Genomic DNA, 17992 nt, shown 5'->3' with positions numbered 1-17992 from the left:
GCCCTTATTTTTTTTTCTCGTTATTTCTATAGCTCATGTTCCAAGACCTCCATGCTAGGGATACAATGGTGGCGGAAGTAGGAGGACGTAAGTAAAAGGATATGCAATTTCCAGAAGCACCTTGTTCACAGGTACAAGAAACCTCAATGGTGTCATTCCTTGTCCATCCAGGGTCATCACCAAGAATCACAGCATCCAGCTGACTCTGGTAGTTTAAACCATAAATAAACATCACCAAGAATCACAGCATCCAGCTGACTCTGGTAGTTTAAACCATAAATAAAACGGCTCAGGAAGTGTGGTGCTTCATCTTACAGACTGAATGACGACACTACGAGTCAGGAAATGTACATTTTTTCTTTTCTGTTTTCCTCATATTTAATGAAATGCCTTAGACTTGGCATAGGTTTTCTGTTCTTTTTTGTAATCTTATTTCCCCACTTACCAACCAAGCAGCATATTTCACAAATAACTAGACCTGAGATGTACTTAGAAATTGTTATGTAAAGGATGATAAAGTCATGATAATTCAGAACATAGGGATCAGAAAGGAAGTTCAAAGATAAAATGAAAAATGCATTCAAATTCTTTGGTCTTCTACTGATTTAAATACGTGCCAAATAGTCCAAATAGACCCCTTTCGACATGAATGTAACATATTGGCATTATTTCTTTAGAACGGGAGAACTGTTCCCCAGGGCTTTGTGTATATGGTTCTAAGTGCTATAGGCATTAGGGTGACAAAATTTGTTTGAAAAAACTATGTAACTTATCACCTTTCCACTGCCTTGGACCCCTGTCACCCCAGACCCTGGGTGTGCATTCTACTGGGGCTATGGTACCAGGCATAATCCTTAAAACAGTCCTCAAAAGGGAACACACATATAATAAAAATAGGCAGTCTTTTCAAATCAGTGTTCTGAAATGTCTAGGAACTAACCAAAACATATATAAAATAATATTTAATGAGTAATAGCATAGACAGGGTGAACGTTTGTCAATATATCCACTGAAGGGAAAGGTCTACACAGAAAGGAAAGTGCTTTCGTGACTCCAAAGGGATTATTCTAAGTTTACTGCTTTATATGAATACGTTCAAATATTAACATATTTAAAGTCTTCGCTATTGTATCAGTAAATTTTGTGTCTCATTTTATTAATGATATTATTTTAAACCTCCAAAGAGAAGTCTTACAAGTAGTTAAAAAAAAAAAAATCACTGGATTGATAGAGCGAAGCAAAGTCAATCACTGTAGCACTAAAGGTAGCCCGGGGCCTGACTGACAAATTGGGGAATAGAGAAAGAGTGGGAGAAACTGCGGCTCCCAGAGCTCAAATCCCTGCAAAAGGAAGACACACCAAGTATCTAGAGAAAGCTCTTTCTTAGATTAGGGAAATGAAACCGCTGAATACATACAGCATTTCAGAAGATATCCCAGGCTACTGTGCTCCCACTTTGCTAAAATACATTGAGTATTTCCCTGATGAGCACCGGCTGAAGGGAGAAAGATGGGCTACAGAAACCGTACCCCCCACGTTAGTCCTCTGACCTTGGAATTTTGAAGAGCGCTCTCATCGGATGCAGGTCAGCTAGCGGAGGCTCTCCATCCCCTAGCTCGATGGCCGTGATCCCCAGGGACCAGGTGTCACACCTGGCATCATAAGTGGTATCCAATTGCTGTTCACATGCAATCACCTAGCAGAAAATGCAAAAATAAATAAATAAATAAATAAACAAAAACAAACCAGGGTGAAGTTTGTGATTTTAGCAAACACTGTAGAAAAGTAAACATGAAATTTCCCAAGTTTTATATTAAAAATTCATGTGACAAATATTTACAGAAGTTTTACTCACAATAGCCCCAAAGTGGAAACAAGTCAAATGTCCATCAACTGGTGATGGGTAAATAAAAATACTGTGCATACATACAATGGAATATTATTCAGCCATCAAAAGGAACGGACCACTGATGTATGCTACAACATGTGTAAACACTAAGAGAAAGAAGCCAGACACAAAGGTCACATACTGTTATGATTCCATCTACATGACATGTCCAGAAGAGGCAATTCCATAGACAAAAATCAGATTAGTGGTTGTGTAGCGTAGGACAGCTTGGGAGAAGATGGGGAGTGACTGCTAATGAGTAAGGGGTTTCTTTTTGGGGGAAAGAAAATGCTCTAAAATTAGACTGTGATGATAGTTGCACAACCCTATGAACATACAGTTAATAATCATTAAACTGTACACATTAAATGAGTTAATTCTTTGGTAGATGAATTATATCTCTATAAAGCTGTTTAAAATAAAAAACACATTCAGATGAATTTTCTCTTCTGTTGGGTCTCTTGGTGTTTCTTAGTATAAAAATGTATTTTGCCCCACCAACGTTTTTTGTTGTTGTTATTTTATGACTTCATATATGTGGTCTAAGAATAGCTCGCCAAAGGCTTGGGTGAATTTACGCTCCAATTTGCCTAAAAAATCCTTAGTTTATGTTTTCCTAGTGTTATTGTAAATACTATCCCCTTTTTCTCGGCAAAGTATCGTGGCTTGTAAAAATGACAGGGTCACCTACCATGGTCACTCTTTCCCTAGTCCCTTTCATCCTGAAACATACACGGACTCCAGTCTGGGAAGGATGGCTTCCATCCTTCAGAGGAAGCAGAACTAGAATTTGTTTGGAGGCTTACTAATAATAAATAATGACTTATCAGTAAAATGACAGTCTCGTAATTACATATTAAGGAGTGTCAATTTTAATTATTAACTCATTAATACTCTGGTAATTAAATTTTAGATAGATCAAAATATTTTCTCTTACTTAGACAGTGGTTCCAAGATCCACTAATCAAAATTGCTTTTTTAACTAGAAGAAAACTTAAATACCTAACAATGGCTTTGTTACTATAACATGGAAAATACAAAGCTAGGTTATTAACTATTTAATATTAATCAAGTAATAACATAATTATTATATAGCATAGTATTTATATTATTGTTTCTCTATATTACTAAAATACATAAATAAGCTGCACTGTTTGATATTATCCCTATATTTTATTAATTTCCCATTTTTAAATTTTTTTCATAAGCTTTTAAAACACTACTGATATATCAGAACAAACTGAAGAAACTCTCGCTTGACATTCTCTTACTCAATTTTGGTTTTCTTTATATGACCACACTTCCTATTTCTATTCCAATGTACACCCAGTTTAAAAGTTTTGAATCCAGGGCACCTGGCACCTGGCTGGCTCAGTTGGTTAAGTGTCTGCCTTCGTTTGGCTCAGGTCATGATCTCAGGGTCCCGGGATGGAGCCCTGTATAGGGCTCCTTGCTCAGTGGGGAGTCTGCTTCTCTCTCTCCCTCTGCCTGCCATTCCCCTGTTTGTGCTGCGTGCTCTCTCTCTCTCTCTCTCTCTCTCTTTCTCTCTGTGTCAAATAAATAAAATCTTAAAAAAAAGCTTTTGAACCCACTGGAATTTTTAAGATTCTAAAGATCATGTATACTTTCTCCATGTTTTATATTCCATTTACATTTCACTTTCTTGCAAGTACTAATTGAATTAATATTAAAATAGAAACAGTACACAAGGGTTTAATCCCCAAACACATTTCATTCTAAGGCTTTGCAATATTAATGTAGTATTTGAATCACTTCTTGCCCTTGACTCCCTGGAAAACGGTAAATAAATAGCAGAATATTTCCCAGAGGTTGAAGAGAGAGCTTTCAAACATAAGTGTTCTTTATGGATAAACATAATTAAAAAGATTAAAGGCATTAAGAGTGGCTGTGGAGAGAAGATGGGACTCTAGAAAACTTTTTCCCTCAGCAATTTTGGCAGTTCATCCACAACTTCCCAAAGGTAACAGTTTGAAAAGAGTCTATTTAAGTTCAATGTTGCCCCCAAGCAAGACAGGCCCAATGTAGGAACCTGTGATACAGGTTAGTCACCACAAATTGGATCTTAAAGGCTAGGGATTTTCCTAATATTTTTATTATAATATTAATAAAATGGATTCATGTTAAACAATTAAAAGCAAATTTAATTTAAAAAATTAAGGCAGCAAGCAGTTTCTCTTTACCTCAACTGATTCATTCATTCACTCCTTCATTTATTCATGCTCATTCATAGTCCATTAACTGAACACCTCCCATGTTCCTTCTCATACACGCAAAAACCTTACATAAAAACAACTGACGTTTTCTTCTAGTACCTTCCAAAACACATATGGAGATAGAGTATGCATGAAAAGGAAAGTCAGGAAAGATCAAATATTACATCTGTCCCTCTCAAAACTATCTGACCTCAGGAGCCATCCAAAATGGCGTTCCTACGGAAGTGTTCCGACGGTGCCGAGTGCTGGTGAGCTGTGCAGACACACCTGAAAGAAAGACACAAGACTTCAATTCTTGCATTAATTACTCAGGCAGAGAGACTCCAACGGCAGTATATTTCCTTACAAACTACCATTAAAATTCTGTTCCTTTAAAGCTGCCATGGGACTCGAACTTCATATTAAAGTATTCTAAGTCAGGATTTCCTCATCACCAAAATACAGAATGGTCCTCTAATTTTCTATTTCTCATATCCAACATCTCTATCCTTAAAGCCCCATTTCAAGTTTTATTCCTCTATGCTGACAGCTGGTCCTGCTCATACTAACCTTTATTTTTTGACCTTCTATATTTTTAACTGTCTGTCTATATTACGTAGTTTGGCATGTAATTGTTATTTGAATGATAAGACTCCTCCCCTCTCTCCTCCTCCCTTTGCCCACTACCAAATTCTGGTGAGTTTGAAAATTTTTCTATGGTGGTACACACATAGTAGGTTATTCGTGAATGTGAATAAAATTATTTTCCATCACAGGATCAACTCTGGAAAAATCACACCTGTCTAGAAGTTTTAAATTAACGGTATCTATTTAATCCAATAATGTAAATACAATCAGTTCTACTCCTTTAGAGAGATTATAGAAGGAAGGACTACAATGAAGAGCTATAACCAAAAATTTCAATCATGTCATCCTACTAATTACACCTGATTAGATATAATCATAATTGAACTTTAAGAAGATTAGGAGTAAAGTCTGTCCTTGCATTTTACATTCCTGTTCCTCATGCAGACAGCAGGCCTGGCCTGGTTACCTCTGGCTGTCCAGTGCTCTTCCCTTAACCTGCTCTGAACTTGATGGGTTACACCCAAACCATGGACTTCCCTTCCCTGATTTCCCTGTTTTGAAGATTTTATTTATTTTAGAAATAGAAAGAGTAAGAGTGAGAAGGGGGAGAGGCAGAGAGAGAGAGAGAATCTCAAGCAGATTCCATGCTGAGCCTAGAACCCAATGCAGGGCTTGATCTCACAACCCTGAGATCATGACCTGAGCTGAAACCAAGAGTCGCACGCTTAACGGACTGAGTAACCCAGGCATCCCCTGGTTTCCCTGTTTTGAAAAGTACCTCCCAGGTTGTCACAGTTATTGTAGGCTCTGTCTATTTATCTTACAAGCCAAGTAAGACAAAGGCATTCATTAAGATTTAAATTTGGATACATTTGATTCTTCCAAGTTGGCATTTGACATTTATCATGAAACTCAAAGGCCATATTCAGCCAAAAGCGTATTTTGGCGGTGGAAATACACTTAAATATTTGTGGAATATACTTGGGCATAGGGGTAGACAGTATGTTTCAGTGCCATATTAATTGCATCTCACAACGACCTAACCTACTTATTCCACCGATGTATAGTATAAATCCTGCCCCAAACAGAATCTTAATCTATGGCCTTCAAATTCTGTCTTTGGAAAAGTTAATCTTTTGACAGAAAAAAATATCCTCATTAAATAATTTTTCAAATTCAAGGGAGATGATCTAATCTGTGCATGAAGATTGTTTCTTAAATATTTTCTAGCAGTTTATCTGAAGAAGGAGCATCATCGCTTAACAGCACATTTCTCCAGAATATACCCCCTACCTCCACCTCTACTCCAGGCATTTTAACCTTTAGAAAAATTAAATTTAAATCTAAACATTTCATATTGTCTTTTTCTATAAATTAAAAGAAGTGATTAAGCTCAGATTTTATGAGACCATCAGAATATTGTAATTTATTTACATGAGTGGGAAAAGCACATGGATTTTATTTTATTTTATTTTTTTGAGATTTTATTTATTTGAGAGAGAGAGAGAGCATGAGCAGTGGGAGGGGCAGAGTGAAAGGGACAAGCAGACCCCGTGCTGAGCACGGAGCCAGATGTAGTCTGATCCCAGGACCCTGGGAACAGGACCAGAGCTGAAGTCAGATGCTTAACCAACTGAGCCCCCTGGGTGCCCAGCCAATGGATGTTAAAATCTATTCAATTTAAAACTGATTCTAAATTTACTGAGATTTATTCTAAGGTATCTATCTATCTAGATTTACATTATACTTGATCCTGTTGCACATTTTTGTCTCAACTTCTTAAAGTTTAAAAATTCAAATGTCATTTAACTGAAATGTAAAGGGAAAGGAAAAAGAACACAACCAAGTAATAAATAAAAAATCAGAAGTTTTGCTCCAGGCAGGAAAATGACCTTTTAGAGTAATCATGTGATATATTTATTTTCTTTTTGAATATGAAGAAAAGATTACATCACTAGGGTGACATTTCTCAGCAAGTAGTCATGTCCTGGTGTCTGAATTTATAACCATGGATGTTTGGAAAGGACCTTCCTGCCACACTCCACAGGAAATAAATACATGTGGAAAGATACTAGAAAAAGGTTTTTTAGGGTGTGATATGTGACCCAAGGTAGTCCATTCAGATTCTTTATCTTGGAAATGTGAATCTTGAGTGGAATGGACTCTCAGGGAGGAGGTAATTAGAGCATAGTCATCCAATGGCAGGGCCTGAAGGTCAAAGTGATGCTGCCCCTGAGGACAAGGGCTGCCATGGCCCTTCTTAGGAGGACAGATGGCCCAGCTTCTTCTCCCAGTGACTTTGTAAGCCTGTCGGTGTTGTCTTCAGTATCCTTGCCTCAGTTGGTCAGAGTTAGTTTCTGCTGCTCACAAGCAAGGAACTCTAACTAATATAAGACCCAAATGATTTTACACACAAGGAGCAAATTAATAAGAGTAACAGTCAACAATGGGTTTACAAAATCTATGAGTTATTAGGTTTTATATTAATATGAGACTATACTACATTTATATGATACTATGAGATTAAAAATTTTCTAGGACAGCATTTGGCCTCCAAACTCTTTATTTTTTTTTAAAGATTTTATTTATTTATTTGACAGACAGAGATCACAAGCAGGCAGAGGCAGGCAGAGAGATAGAGGAAGGGAAGCAGACTCTCCACTGAGCAGAGAGCCCGACGTTGGGCTCGATCCCAGGACGCTGGGATCATGACCTGAGCCGAAGGCAGAGGCTTTAACCCACTGAGCCACCCAGGCGCCCCAACCTCCAAACTCTTTAATCACACATCCCAAAGAAGAAGAAACTTGTAAGTAAACATACAAATATACATATGGCTATAGATATTCTCCATATATTTACTATTATATTAACTTTTGCATTCTGAAGCACATAAAGATAATTTTAAAGAACGAGATTAAATAACAACTGTATTATGACTGTGTCATAATTAGTATGGGTATTTCTTCTGCACCCCCATGCCCTGCAAGCATGCTGGCATTGACACCCCCTTCAAAGACCACTGGTCAGAATGTGGGTTAAGGAATTACAGTGTTCTTGGGGTCTCACATATCATTAAGTGGCTTTTGGGATCCTGCACAAAGAATGTTTTACACCTGATTTCCATACAGGAAAAAGACACTGTAAAACTATCAACAAGAAAACTGTAGCCCAGAATGTGAAGAAGAAAAACAAAAAGTCTCAAATAAGTGAAAAAGGAACAATGCCACTAGGTAGAATAAAAAACCTGTGGGTCAGGGCACCTGGGTGGCTCAGTTGGTTAAGCATGTGTCTTCAGCTCAGGTCATGATCTTGGGGTCCTGGGACTGAGCCCAGCATCAGGCTCCTTGCTCAGCAGGGATTCTGCTTCTCCCTCTTCCTCTGTCCCTCCCCCTGCTTGTGTGCTTTCTCTCTCTCTCTCTCAAACACCTCTCTCAAAATATAAATAAAATCTTAAAAGAAAAAGTAACACTTGAGTCTGATAATATTGGATGATATTAACATTAAAAACAAGACACACAACTAGGAAAGAGTGACAGAAGACCTTTGCCAGGGGCGCCTGGGTGGCTCATTGGTTTAAAGCTTCTGCCTTTGGCTCAGGTCATGATCTCAGGGTCTTGGGATCGAGCCCCGCATCGGACTCTCTGCTCAGCAGGGAGCCTGCTTCCTCCTCTCTCTCTGCCTGCCTCTTTGCCTACTTGTGATCTCTCTCGGTCTGTCAAATTAAAAAAAAAAAATCTTAAAAAAAAAAAAAAAGAAGACCTTTGCCAAATTTCATGTGTGTGTTGAATGTTTCTGTAATCTTTCTTAAACCTCAACATCATTTTACCAACACAACCAAATAGCTTTGACGCTAGAGGGCAACTTATCGGTCATAAAGTCTAATGTGTTCATTTTCAGCTTAGTAAACTTCAGCTGAAGAGAAAAGTAAGTTTCCTGAGGACAAATGGCATTTTGATTTGGTATGAATTCTCACAAGAAAAGTAGCTAAGAAGGTAGAAAAATGCAAAATTCTATTAACGATTGCCATAAATTACTTTAAAAGGCAACAGGAATCCAAATTACAAGTTCAGGAGGCCTAGGAAGTAAAGAAGATTAGGAAAAGCATCTTGTCCAGAGAGGAAATAATGGACTAAGTCACCAAAGTAAACAGTTATGTAAGCATTTCAAGGGGTAAGATGCTAAAAGGTTGGAAAATTCCAGGCAGAAAGTTGGGATAGTGAGAGGCTATTGGAAGGAACAGGAGGCCAGAGGGAAATAGTGCTGAACAGAAAACAGGCTAGAAGAGAGAACAATGATCCATTGAAAGTCAAAGCCTCAGGCACATTAAGAAGGTGTATGTTAATGATTCTTAAGCCCTGTGCTTTGATTATATTGAAATTTTCATGCTGTTTTAGGCCCTTCCAACAAGGCTTCCTGGCTGTTTGACTGTTGTACAGCAACTCTGTTCCCTATTGTCTAAGTGCTACTTCTAGGAAGAAAAAAACGTGCCAAGAGATCTCTGAGAGCCTTAGGGAGTCAGAAGAAACATGAAATATATGGTTTCCAACGTGGTTTCAACAGACCAGACAACTTCGGGAAACCTGATTTGCTATAACCATACAGCAAACCCCCTGACATCTAAAGAGGGCAAAGGGAAGAGCATGGGATTTTGTTGTTGTTGCTAAAAATAAAATACTGCAGGAATGAGAATTGAAATTCTAAAAATACGATTTTTTTTCAATAAGAAGAGTCCTTAAAATTTATTATACAATTCAATATCCTCATTTTTTTTTAAAGATTTTATTTATTTATTTGACAGAGATCACAAGTAGGCAGAGGGGCAGGCAGAGAGCCCGATGTGGGCCTGGATCCCAGGACCCTGGGATCATGACCTGAGCTGAAAGCAGAGGCTTTAACCCACTGAGCCACCCAGGCGCCCCCAACATCCTCATTGTGTTGAGGAAGTTAAGACAGTGTGAAGATGAATCTGGGCATGGTACCCAAATATTTGGTCAACCATTATTCCGGATGTTTCTGTGACGTATGTTCTGGATGAAATTAACTGTGAATTAAGCAGATTATCCTCCACACCATGGGTAAGCCTCGGTCAGTAAGTAAAGGGCCTTAACAGAACAAAGGCTGACCTCCACTGGGTAAGAAGGACTTCTGCCAGCAGCCTACCTTTGGACTCAAACTGTAACTTTTCCCTGGGTCTTCAGCCTGCCAGCTTAACATCACATTTTGGAGTCCCCAAGCTTCCATAGTCACATGAACCATTTCCTTAAAACAAGTCAAACTCCTCCCCCCCCGCCACCATAGTTTGTTGATTCTGTTTCTCTGGAGAACTCTGGCTGATACAGATTCTGGTACTGAGAATAGTTCTTAGAGGAACAGAATCTTAAAGATGAGTCTGGGGTATGATGTGGTGATAGAGGTACACAAAATGCCAGCACTGGAGACTTCTAATTAAACACTGACAAGAGGCATGGTTCAGGGAGGTATCGCTGGGCATTTTGTCAAAGTAATGAATATAATGAAACTGGCTGGTTTCTACTCATGTCGCTGGACAAAGTGAGGAGAAAAAGAAGGATGAACTCAGGGATTCAAATTTCCAGCTCCAGGGCTGCATAATGACCTGAAACCTTCTATGTCTGCCCTTGAAAGAGCCCCTTCTCTCCAGTCGATACAGAGTTGAGATTAATGAAAGCCAAACCTAGAATCTCCCTATTAAGGGGGTGGGATGATGGAGGAAGGAATGACTTGGATCAGGCTGAACTTCCCGACAGACCCACTAAGCAGAGACTTTGCATTTAATATTGCAGCTTAGAAAGTCAGAAAGTGTTGGCGGGTTGGCTCGGACATGGACGAAAAAGTTGACCTAGTAAATGATCTTGAAATGCCAGAACCATACTGGTTTACTCTAGAGGAGAGATTCAAAGACTTAGGAAGACTAGAATTTTAGAGTGGATTCTTCATTTCAGAGCTACTCACTTCATTTCAGCTACTCACTGGATACTACGAGCATCCAGAGGACGGCTTTCAACATAACTGTGAGAAACCCATTTTTGAGGGGAGCCCCAGCATCCTTGAGAGTTCTATTACCATTCTTCCGTGTAGGCTAAAACTTACATTAGGAGCTGCTGCCACCAAATTAGGAAAGCTAAGTGCGGTGGGAGTAATTGGATCACAGAGTGGCAGGGGCCAGCTGGTGGTCCTCAGTGGCCAAGTACAAGGTGGGCAGTTACCATAACGGGTGGCAGGGCCAAAGCAGTCATCAGAAGTCTCTGAACTGCAGAGACCAGTGCTGTTTCCTAGCTGACCTTGCTGTTAGGAAAAGTGAAATAGATGGGACGCCTACTAAATTCTTTCCTTAATTTGAACAAGCAAAATAATTCCATGTTAAATGAACAAAAGGCTCACTTGAATCATCAAACCAGTCATGGCCCCTCCATCAGTCCCAAAATTTGAGCTGGTTTACAGACCCAGAACCTCTCGAAGGGGAGGTCACCCCTTGAGAAAGGGACCCAAGTATATTGCCCAAAATGTACACTGTTAAACTGCCTCCCAGCCTTCCCCAAAGGGACCAATGGCCTTTTACCAGGGTGTCTGTGCACTGGGGAAAAGGAAATAATCAGACTTTTGCAGGATTTCTAGAGACTAGATCTGAATTGACACCAGTTCCAGGAGACCCCAAATGTCACTGTGCTCTACCAGTCAGAGCAGGGACTTAACAGAGGTCAGGTGAGCAACGAGGTTCCATTCAGATCCATCTCATGGTAGGCTCAGGCTTCTGTTTCGTCATTGTTAGGTCAGGAGACTGAGGTTAATCAATGACTCTTTATGATTTTGGGGGTCACAAACTGCTTAGTGAGTTTTGTGAAAGCTTTATACGTTCTCATTAGGAAATTCACATTCACATAATGTTTTGCATATAAGGGATATCAAAAAACCTCCTGACATTCTTATACTTAATATACCCAATGGCGTTCAAGGTTATCTCCAGCTTTAGCTTTTAACAAGTCTAAAGAAGATACAAGGTAAGTGACTCTGCAACCACTACTCCTATCCATACTAACATGATTTCCCTTGGAAATCTGTCCTCTCTCCAGTCTACCTGGCACTAGATCTTTCCCTTTTTTTAATACTCAGCTCACACTGTGTATGCAGAGTGTGTAGTGCTTTCTCTAAAGACATCAAGATTACCCTGCTCACTGCCAACTCCTTGGCTTTGAACAGATAAACCACACACTTTGAGCTGTATGTGTCATTTGATTCCATATGACTTTGTGCGTGTATATAGAGGCATAGCATTGAACCTCAGTTACAGAGAGTTGAGTACAGTCGACCCTTGAACAATGTGGGGCCTAGGAGTGCCAACCCCCACATATAGTCGAAAATATGCATATAACTTGACTCACTAAAAACTTAACTGCTAATAGCCTGCTGTTGACCTGAAAACTTACCAATAACATAGTCAATTGCCACATATTTTGCATGTCATATATGTTATATACTGCCTTTGTACGGCAGAGTAAGCTGGAGAAAGGAAAATGTTATTAAGAAAATCACAGGGGTGCCTGGCTGGCTCGCTCAGTTAAGTGACTGACTCTTGGTTTTAGCTCAGGTCATGATCTCAGGGTCTTAGGATCGAGCCCCACATCAGCTCCGCACCGAGCATGGAGCCTGACGGAAATTCTCTCTCTCCCTCTCCTTCTGCTCCTCCTGCTTGTGCTCTTTCTCAAACAAATAAAAAAAATATTTTTAAAAAAGAAGAGAAATACACTCACATTACTATACTGTATTACAAATAAGTGAATCCGTACATTCAAACCTGTGCTGTTCAAGGGCCAGCTGTATATAGAATACTCCTTACATATGGTCCACTATGATCACTGGTCCCTTCTTATTTTTTCCTTCCTTTTTATTCCCAATTACCTCTCCCATTGTCCTGTCTTCTGTTCCACCATAGAAGTCTTTTTGCTTAAAGCTTTTCAGGAATTGAAATTTTAGAATTACAGATTAAGATCATATAATTTTAGTCTGAAACAATTACTTTATAGTAAGAAAAACTGGGGGTGCCTGTACGGCTGTTGGTTAAGCATCAGACTCTTGATTTCTGCTCAGGTCATGATTTCAGGGTTGTGAGGTCAAGCCCCACGTCAGGCTCCATGCCTGGCTTATGATGCTTCCTCTCCTACTCCCTCTGTTCCTCCCCTCTCCATCTCAAAAGAAGAAAGAGAGAAAGAAAGAAAGAAAGAAAGAAAGAAAGAAAGAAAGAAAGAAAGAAAGAAAAGGAGAGAGAGAGAAAGGACAGAGGAAGGGAGGGAGGGATGGATGATTCTTAAAAATATATAAGAAAAGTCCTCTTTAATTCACCTAAAGTCATCAGACTTTACTATTACTACAAGAGAGGCATACCTGGTACTCTTATTAAAATTTCTACAGCTGCACTGAGGTAAGTAGATTGCTTTATGTTGGGTAAGTCTCTAGATATAAAGTTTTCTCTGTTACCAAATAAAAACTCTTTCAAAACATTGGAAATCCATTCTTGACTTCATAACAGAATTTTTTGGTATACTTCATGTAATTTAACTTCAACAATTAAAAACTAAAATTTTGACCATCTTTTGGAATATACGGCCATGCACATCCATAAGAAAACAAGTTATCTAGAATATTTAGAAAATATCTTTGTCTTTCCTTTTTCACAACCCTCTTTTTAAAAAATCTTTCTTTATTCACAGCTACTTGCAAAACGGGATGGCTCAAGGAGGCTTGCTTGTACCGTGTCACCCCATTCCCTGGTCATGATTAACTGAATCAAAGGAGAGTATCTGACCCAGCTTGTCCAACTGAGCTCCTTCTTCTACTCCAAACTCCTTTTGCTTGGGGTGCTAAAAATCCAGGCCAGGTTAGCTATTGCCATTGGACCCAGAGGCCACAGAGACTGAGAAGGCTGAGGCTACTCTTTCAAGTAGCCTTGATGGGCAACATGAAAACTCCAGAGGCTGGTCTGGAGAGAGACCAGAGAGGAGAGATTTGGTTTCTCCAGTGAGAAAGCAAGAGACAGCAAGTGGTTGTGGTTCTTGCCTTCCATTTTTCTGTCGGTTCCAATCCTTTGAGTCCTGTTCTTCCTATCTTGTCCTTTGTGTCTTACTTTTGGGGAGCTCGTTTGGTTTTCTTGTCCCTACAACTACAAGACCCTTGACTGAGACATATAACATAACCTATGATGTTAAATAACTTAATTCAGCTTTGGAAAATGTTCAGTTTGGAATACGTAAGCCTATAGGTTCAGCTGGAACCACAAAGCCATAAAACAAATAGCCCATTTAGTCATGGTTCTGCTGTAGATAACGAAGGAATTACAAATGTCATTTCTTTCAAATAAAGGTCACCTCCCCAAAGTACAAAAAATAAATTCTAGCTGAGTGAAATATTGGGTTTTTTTATAAGTATGAAAATTCTAAAGCTCTGCCAACTTTTAAAAATGGTCCTTTTTCCTCATTTTTTCCATTATTTCTTTCTATAAAGCACTAAATCTCACATTTTCAAGATTCATAACACCCAGCTACCAATACACACATATATATACACACACATATACATACATATGAAATATCTTTAGACCTGTATATAAACATCTTTCTACTTCAGTAGTAAATCTCCAACTCTATTCCACAGTTTAAAAAGTTTTTTGATATAATTTCAACCTTAGAGAAAAGTTGGTCGGGGAGGTACAAATAACTTCTTTCCTTCACCATTGAAAAGTACGTAGGCCATGGGATGTCCCTTTACCCCTCAAAGACTTTAGTGTATGACTGCTACAAACAAGGACATTCCCCTACATACCAAGTGTATGACTAACAAAGTCAGGAGATGAGCACTGATACATTTCTACCATCTAACCTACAGACCCTATTCAAGATTCATCAATTGTTCCACATATGTCTGTCCTTACAACAAAAGGATCCAATCCGGGATCACGTGTCACATTTAGCTGCCATGTGCATTTAGCTTCCTTCAATCTGGAGGAGTTCTTTAATCTTTCCTTGAATTGTGTGACTGTGACACTTTGTAGAATGTTCCTGAATTTGGATTTATCAGATATTCCCTCACGAGTGTATTTCTGGTGGCGATATCATGACAATGACACTGAGGTCATTCCATTGCATCCTAGCAGATGGGAGGTGACTGTCACTTGCCCCATTCCTGGCTGTGTTCATGCTGATCAATTGATTAAGTTTTGTCTGCCAGGCTCCTGTTCTGTAAAGTTTCTTTCTCTCTCTCCCTCTCTCTTTCTTTCACCCTGCCTCCTTCCCTCCCTTCCTTTCTTTTTAAGATTTTACTTATTTCTTTGACAAAGAGAGAGCACACACAAGCAGGGGGAGCAGCAGGGGAGCAGAGAGCCTGGCCTGGGGCTGGATCCCAGGACCCTGGGATCGTGACCTGATCTGCAGGCAAATGCTTAACTGGGTCTGAGCCACCCACGTGCCCCTTCTGTAGAGTTTTTGTTTCTCTTTTGTAATTATGTATTTTATGAAATATTTTAAGACTATGTAAATAGACTATTTCTAGTCAAAACTTAAAGCATTAGTTTAGGATCCACTGAAGTTTTAGGATGAATTAATTATTACTACGATGATCGCCAAATGATAATTTAAAAAACTTCGTTATTCCTTCTGTATTTATTAGTTGGCATTCTTCTGCAAGGAAAAGTTTCTTTCCATTCATTTATTTATAGATATAAGTATGCAGCTATGGATTAATAGATATCTGTTTTATTCAATGGGTTACCATCATTACTATCACGATTATTTTGCGGCTCAAATTTTCCCAGATTTGCTCAGTGAGAATTCCTTTAATTTGGCTTTGTGTCCTTTTGATATGTCTCCATCATTCTTTTAATATTTCCTTCTTTTTCAGCACATTAAGTTCCAGGTTCATCCTGTATAGTCCATAATAGCCAAGAACCCTGGCTTCCTCTTGGTTGAGAATTATATTTAAAAAAAACAAGAGCTAGGTGCTTGATGGGTTTGCTCTTAGGGCATCAATGTTTGCTAGTCCTCTTAGTGGAAAGAGCTAAATAATATGTACGCACACACCCATACATGCCCATCCTACATGCACATTCCATCATATTTATTTTTATATTTATTTTATATTTGTCTGTATTTTGAAAGCCATGAGTTCACACTGACGCCTGTGATTCCAATCTCTAACACCCCTGGGGGTTCAGTTTTCTTCCTTTCCATATTTGTAATTCTTTTCTACAACATTAAGAAACCTGGCTCCCATTGTTCTTATTATATTTCCTGATGGTATTAATTCCCCTTCATGTAACAATCTCTTGTGTCCCTCTTGACCCCCTACACAGACGTCCTTCGTATCTAGCTTCGGCTCTGACAGTCTGATGTGGGGTCATCACTATCTCTCCAGACAGATGCTCTCCTTGCCCCACTTGGGGGCTCAACACTCCATGCCAAGCACGGCTACCACCCTCCTCCTGACATGGATGCCTTTCTCCTCCCCTTCAGGCCCAAACCACAGGGCGAGCCCACCCCACACTCCTCTGCCTGCCCACCAGCACCCGCCCCCAACTCTTTTATTCTGAATGGTTTGGGAAGAAAGGAAGGAATGGAAGGAACTTCACAGTCTTTAAGTTCAGGTACGACTGCCTCACTGGATGCTAGAAGTGGGTGATTAATAAATAAATCACAACTTCACTTTGACCTACATTACTCATGGGGGATTTGGTCTAAAATTGGGCATGTAGGTAATAAGAGATTTAAAGCCATAAAATATTCTGTCATAAGAACAGTGTCTAAATAAATCACAAGAAGTACGTTCTGTACTTTTGTATTGAAATGTTAACTATCCTATTAGAAATGAAGTTCCCCAGAGAGAAATCATTGAAATGAGAACCGGGAACTGCCCTTCAAATTCTGTCTCTCTTTCATTTTCCAGTCCAGATAAGGACTGCTTTTCCAGACATCAGTCTATTTGCCTAAAGGGGTTTACCTCCTGGGAGATCATATTATTTATTGATTGATTATATACGAGTGACTGCTAATGTATTTCATTAATAAACATTTACAAGCTCCCTTGTCTTTTTACTTTCTGAGGTGTCTGGGGGATTTCTATAAAAACATATCCATTGAGCAACAACAAAAAAGGTTTTCGTAAAGGCTATATCCATAAGGAGCATTAGCCAACTGAATCGTACTTTTAGTATAATTAAGTAGTTTAATATAATACTTAAAATAATGCCAAATTTATTCTAGCAAAGGACTACTTTTTATTTTTCAAACAGAAAGAAGTTATTTTGGGAACTCCTATTTTCAGTATTTAGCAACTATTTTTAAAAATATTTAGTTACTATTTATCAAGTACTTACAGAGCTCACAGCACTGAGCTAGGGGTTAAGGGAGAACTCGAATTCATGATAGTGGTAATAGCTCACGTTTTTACAACAATAAAATGTCAATAATTATACTAAGTAGTTTGCTTGTATCATGCAATTTATTTTTCTTTTTTTTTTAATGCAATTTATTTTTCACAGCAATCAACCATCTGAGATAGAGAATACTCTTTTTCCTACTTATAGATGAGCATTTTGAGGTCCTGTGGAAAATTTTGCCTCTCATTCATCCACTCATTTGAAAGTATTTACTGAACACTTTCAGGGTGTTGGGACCATGTTTGGCTCTGGGGACCAAGTGCTAGACCAGAGACCATGGCACCACGAAGCCTCCAGCTTAGCAGGGAAGGTGGTCACATTAAACATATGAGTACAATCAAGTGTGACAACTGTTGGCTAAACAGAGTGTGGGATGTTGGGGTACTCCGCCAGGCAAACAGAAGTCAGCTGGGTGTAGGGGTGAAGGGAGGTTTCTAGGCAAGGAACCCATCATGTCTGTAACCGGTCACAACATTTAATAACACTGCACTAAGACACCAGAGCAACTGTAGTTTCTTCCATTTGCCTCTGCTGTGGCCTCTCTTTATGCCTCTACCTGCTGGCAGGGAGGGCAGGAAACCTTAGTCAGATCTAATAAACCTATAAAGACCTTTCATACAGAATCCAGTCTCCTTTGGATAAAACTATCTGGTCCATCTCTCCGATGGCATCCCGACTCCTTCCTCCCTCCTGAAGATGGGACCATGTGTACAGGATGAGGGAGGGTCCTTGGGTGTGGAGGGTCTCTAACCGTGGGGACCTCGTGCCCGTGTGTCTGCCCAGCTGCCAGGCACCCTACTGGCCTCCCTGGCTGGTGCTGGCATCAGCTGAGTTTGCGGTCCACTCTCTGCATGCAGGCGGGGC

General features: G+C 39.4%; 1 protein-coding gene across 1 annotated transcript in view; it reads right to left on the bottom strand.

Moving 5' to 3' along the window:
* Window positions 1–17992, bottom strand: part of MYO3A (myosin IIIA) — a 230683-nt gene that overhangs the window by 183414 nt on the left and 29277 nt on the right. Inside the window, exons 5-6 of the mRNA XM_046012977.1 lie at window positions 4313–4389; window positions 1551–1696 (exon numbers count right to left, since the gene is read on the bottom strand). Coding sequence (XP_045868933.1) covers window positions 1551–1696; window positions 4313–4389 — 223 coding nt within the window. The remainder of the gene's footprint in view (window positions 1–1550; window positions 1697–4312; window positions 4390–17992) is intronic.

The sequence above is a fragment of the Meles meles genome, chromosome 7, assembly GCF_922984935.1.
Source record: "Meles meles chromosome 7, mMelMel3.1 paternal haplotype, whole genome shotgun sequence".
Classification (NCBI taxonomy): Eukaryota; Metazoa; Chordata; class Mammalia; order Carnivora; family Mustelidae; genus Meles; species Meles meles.
Note: the sequence above shows the minus strand (reverse complement) of the source record. Positions and strands in the feature narration are given on the sequence as shown.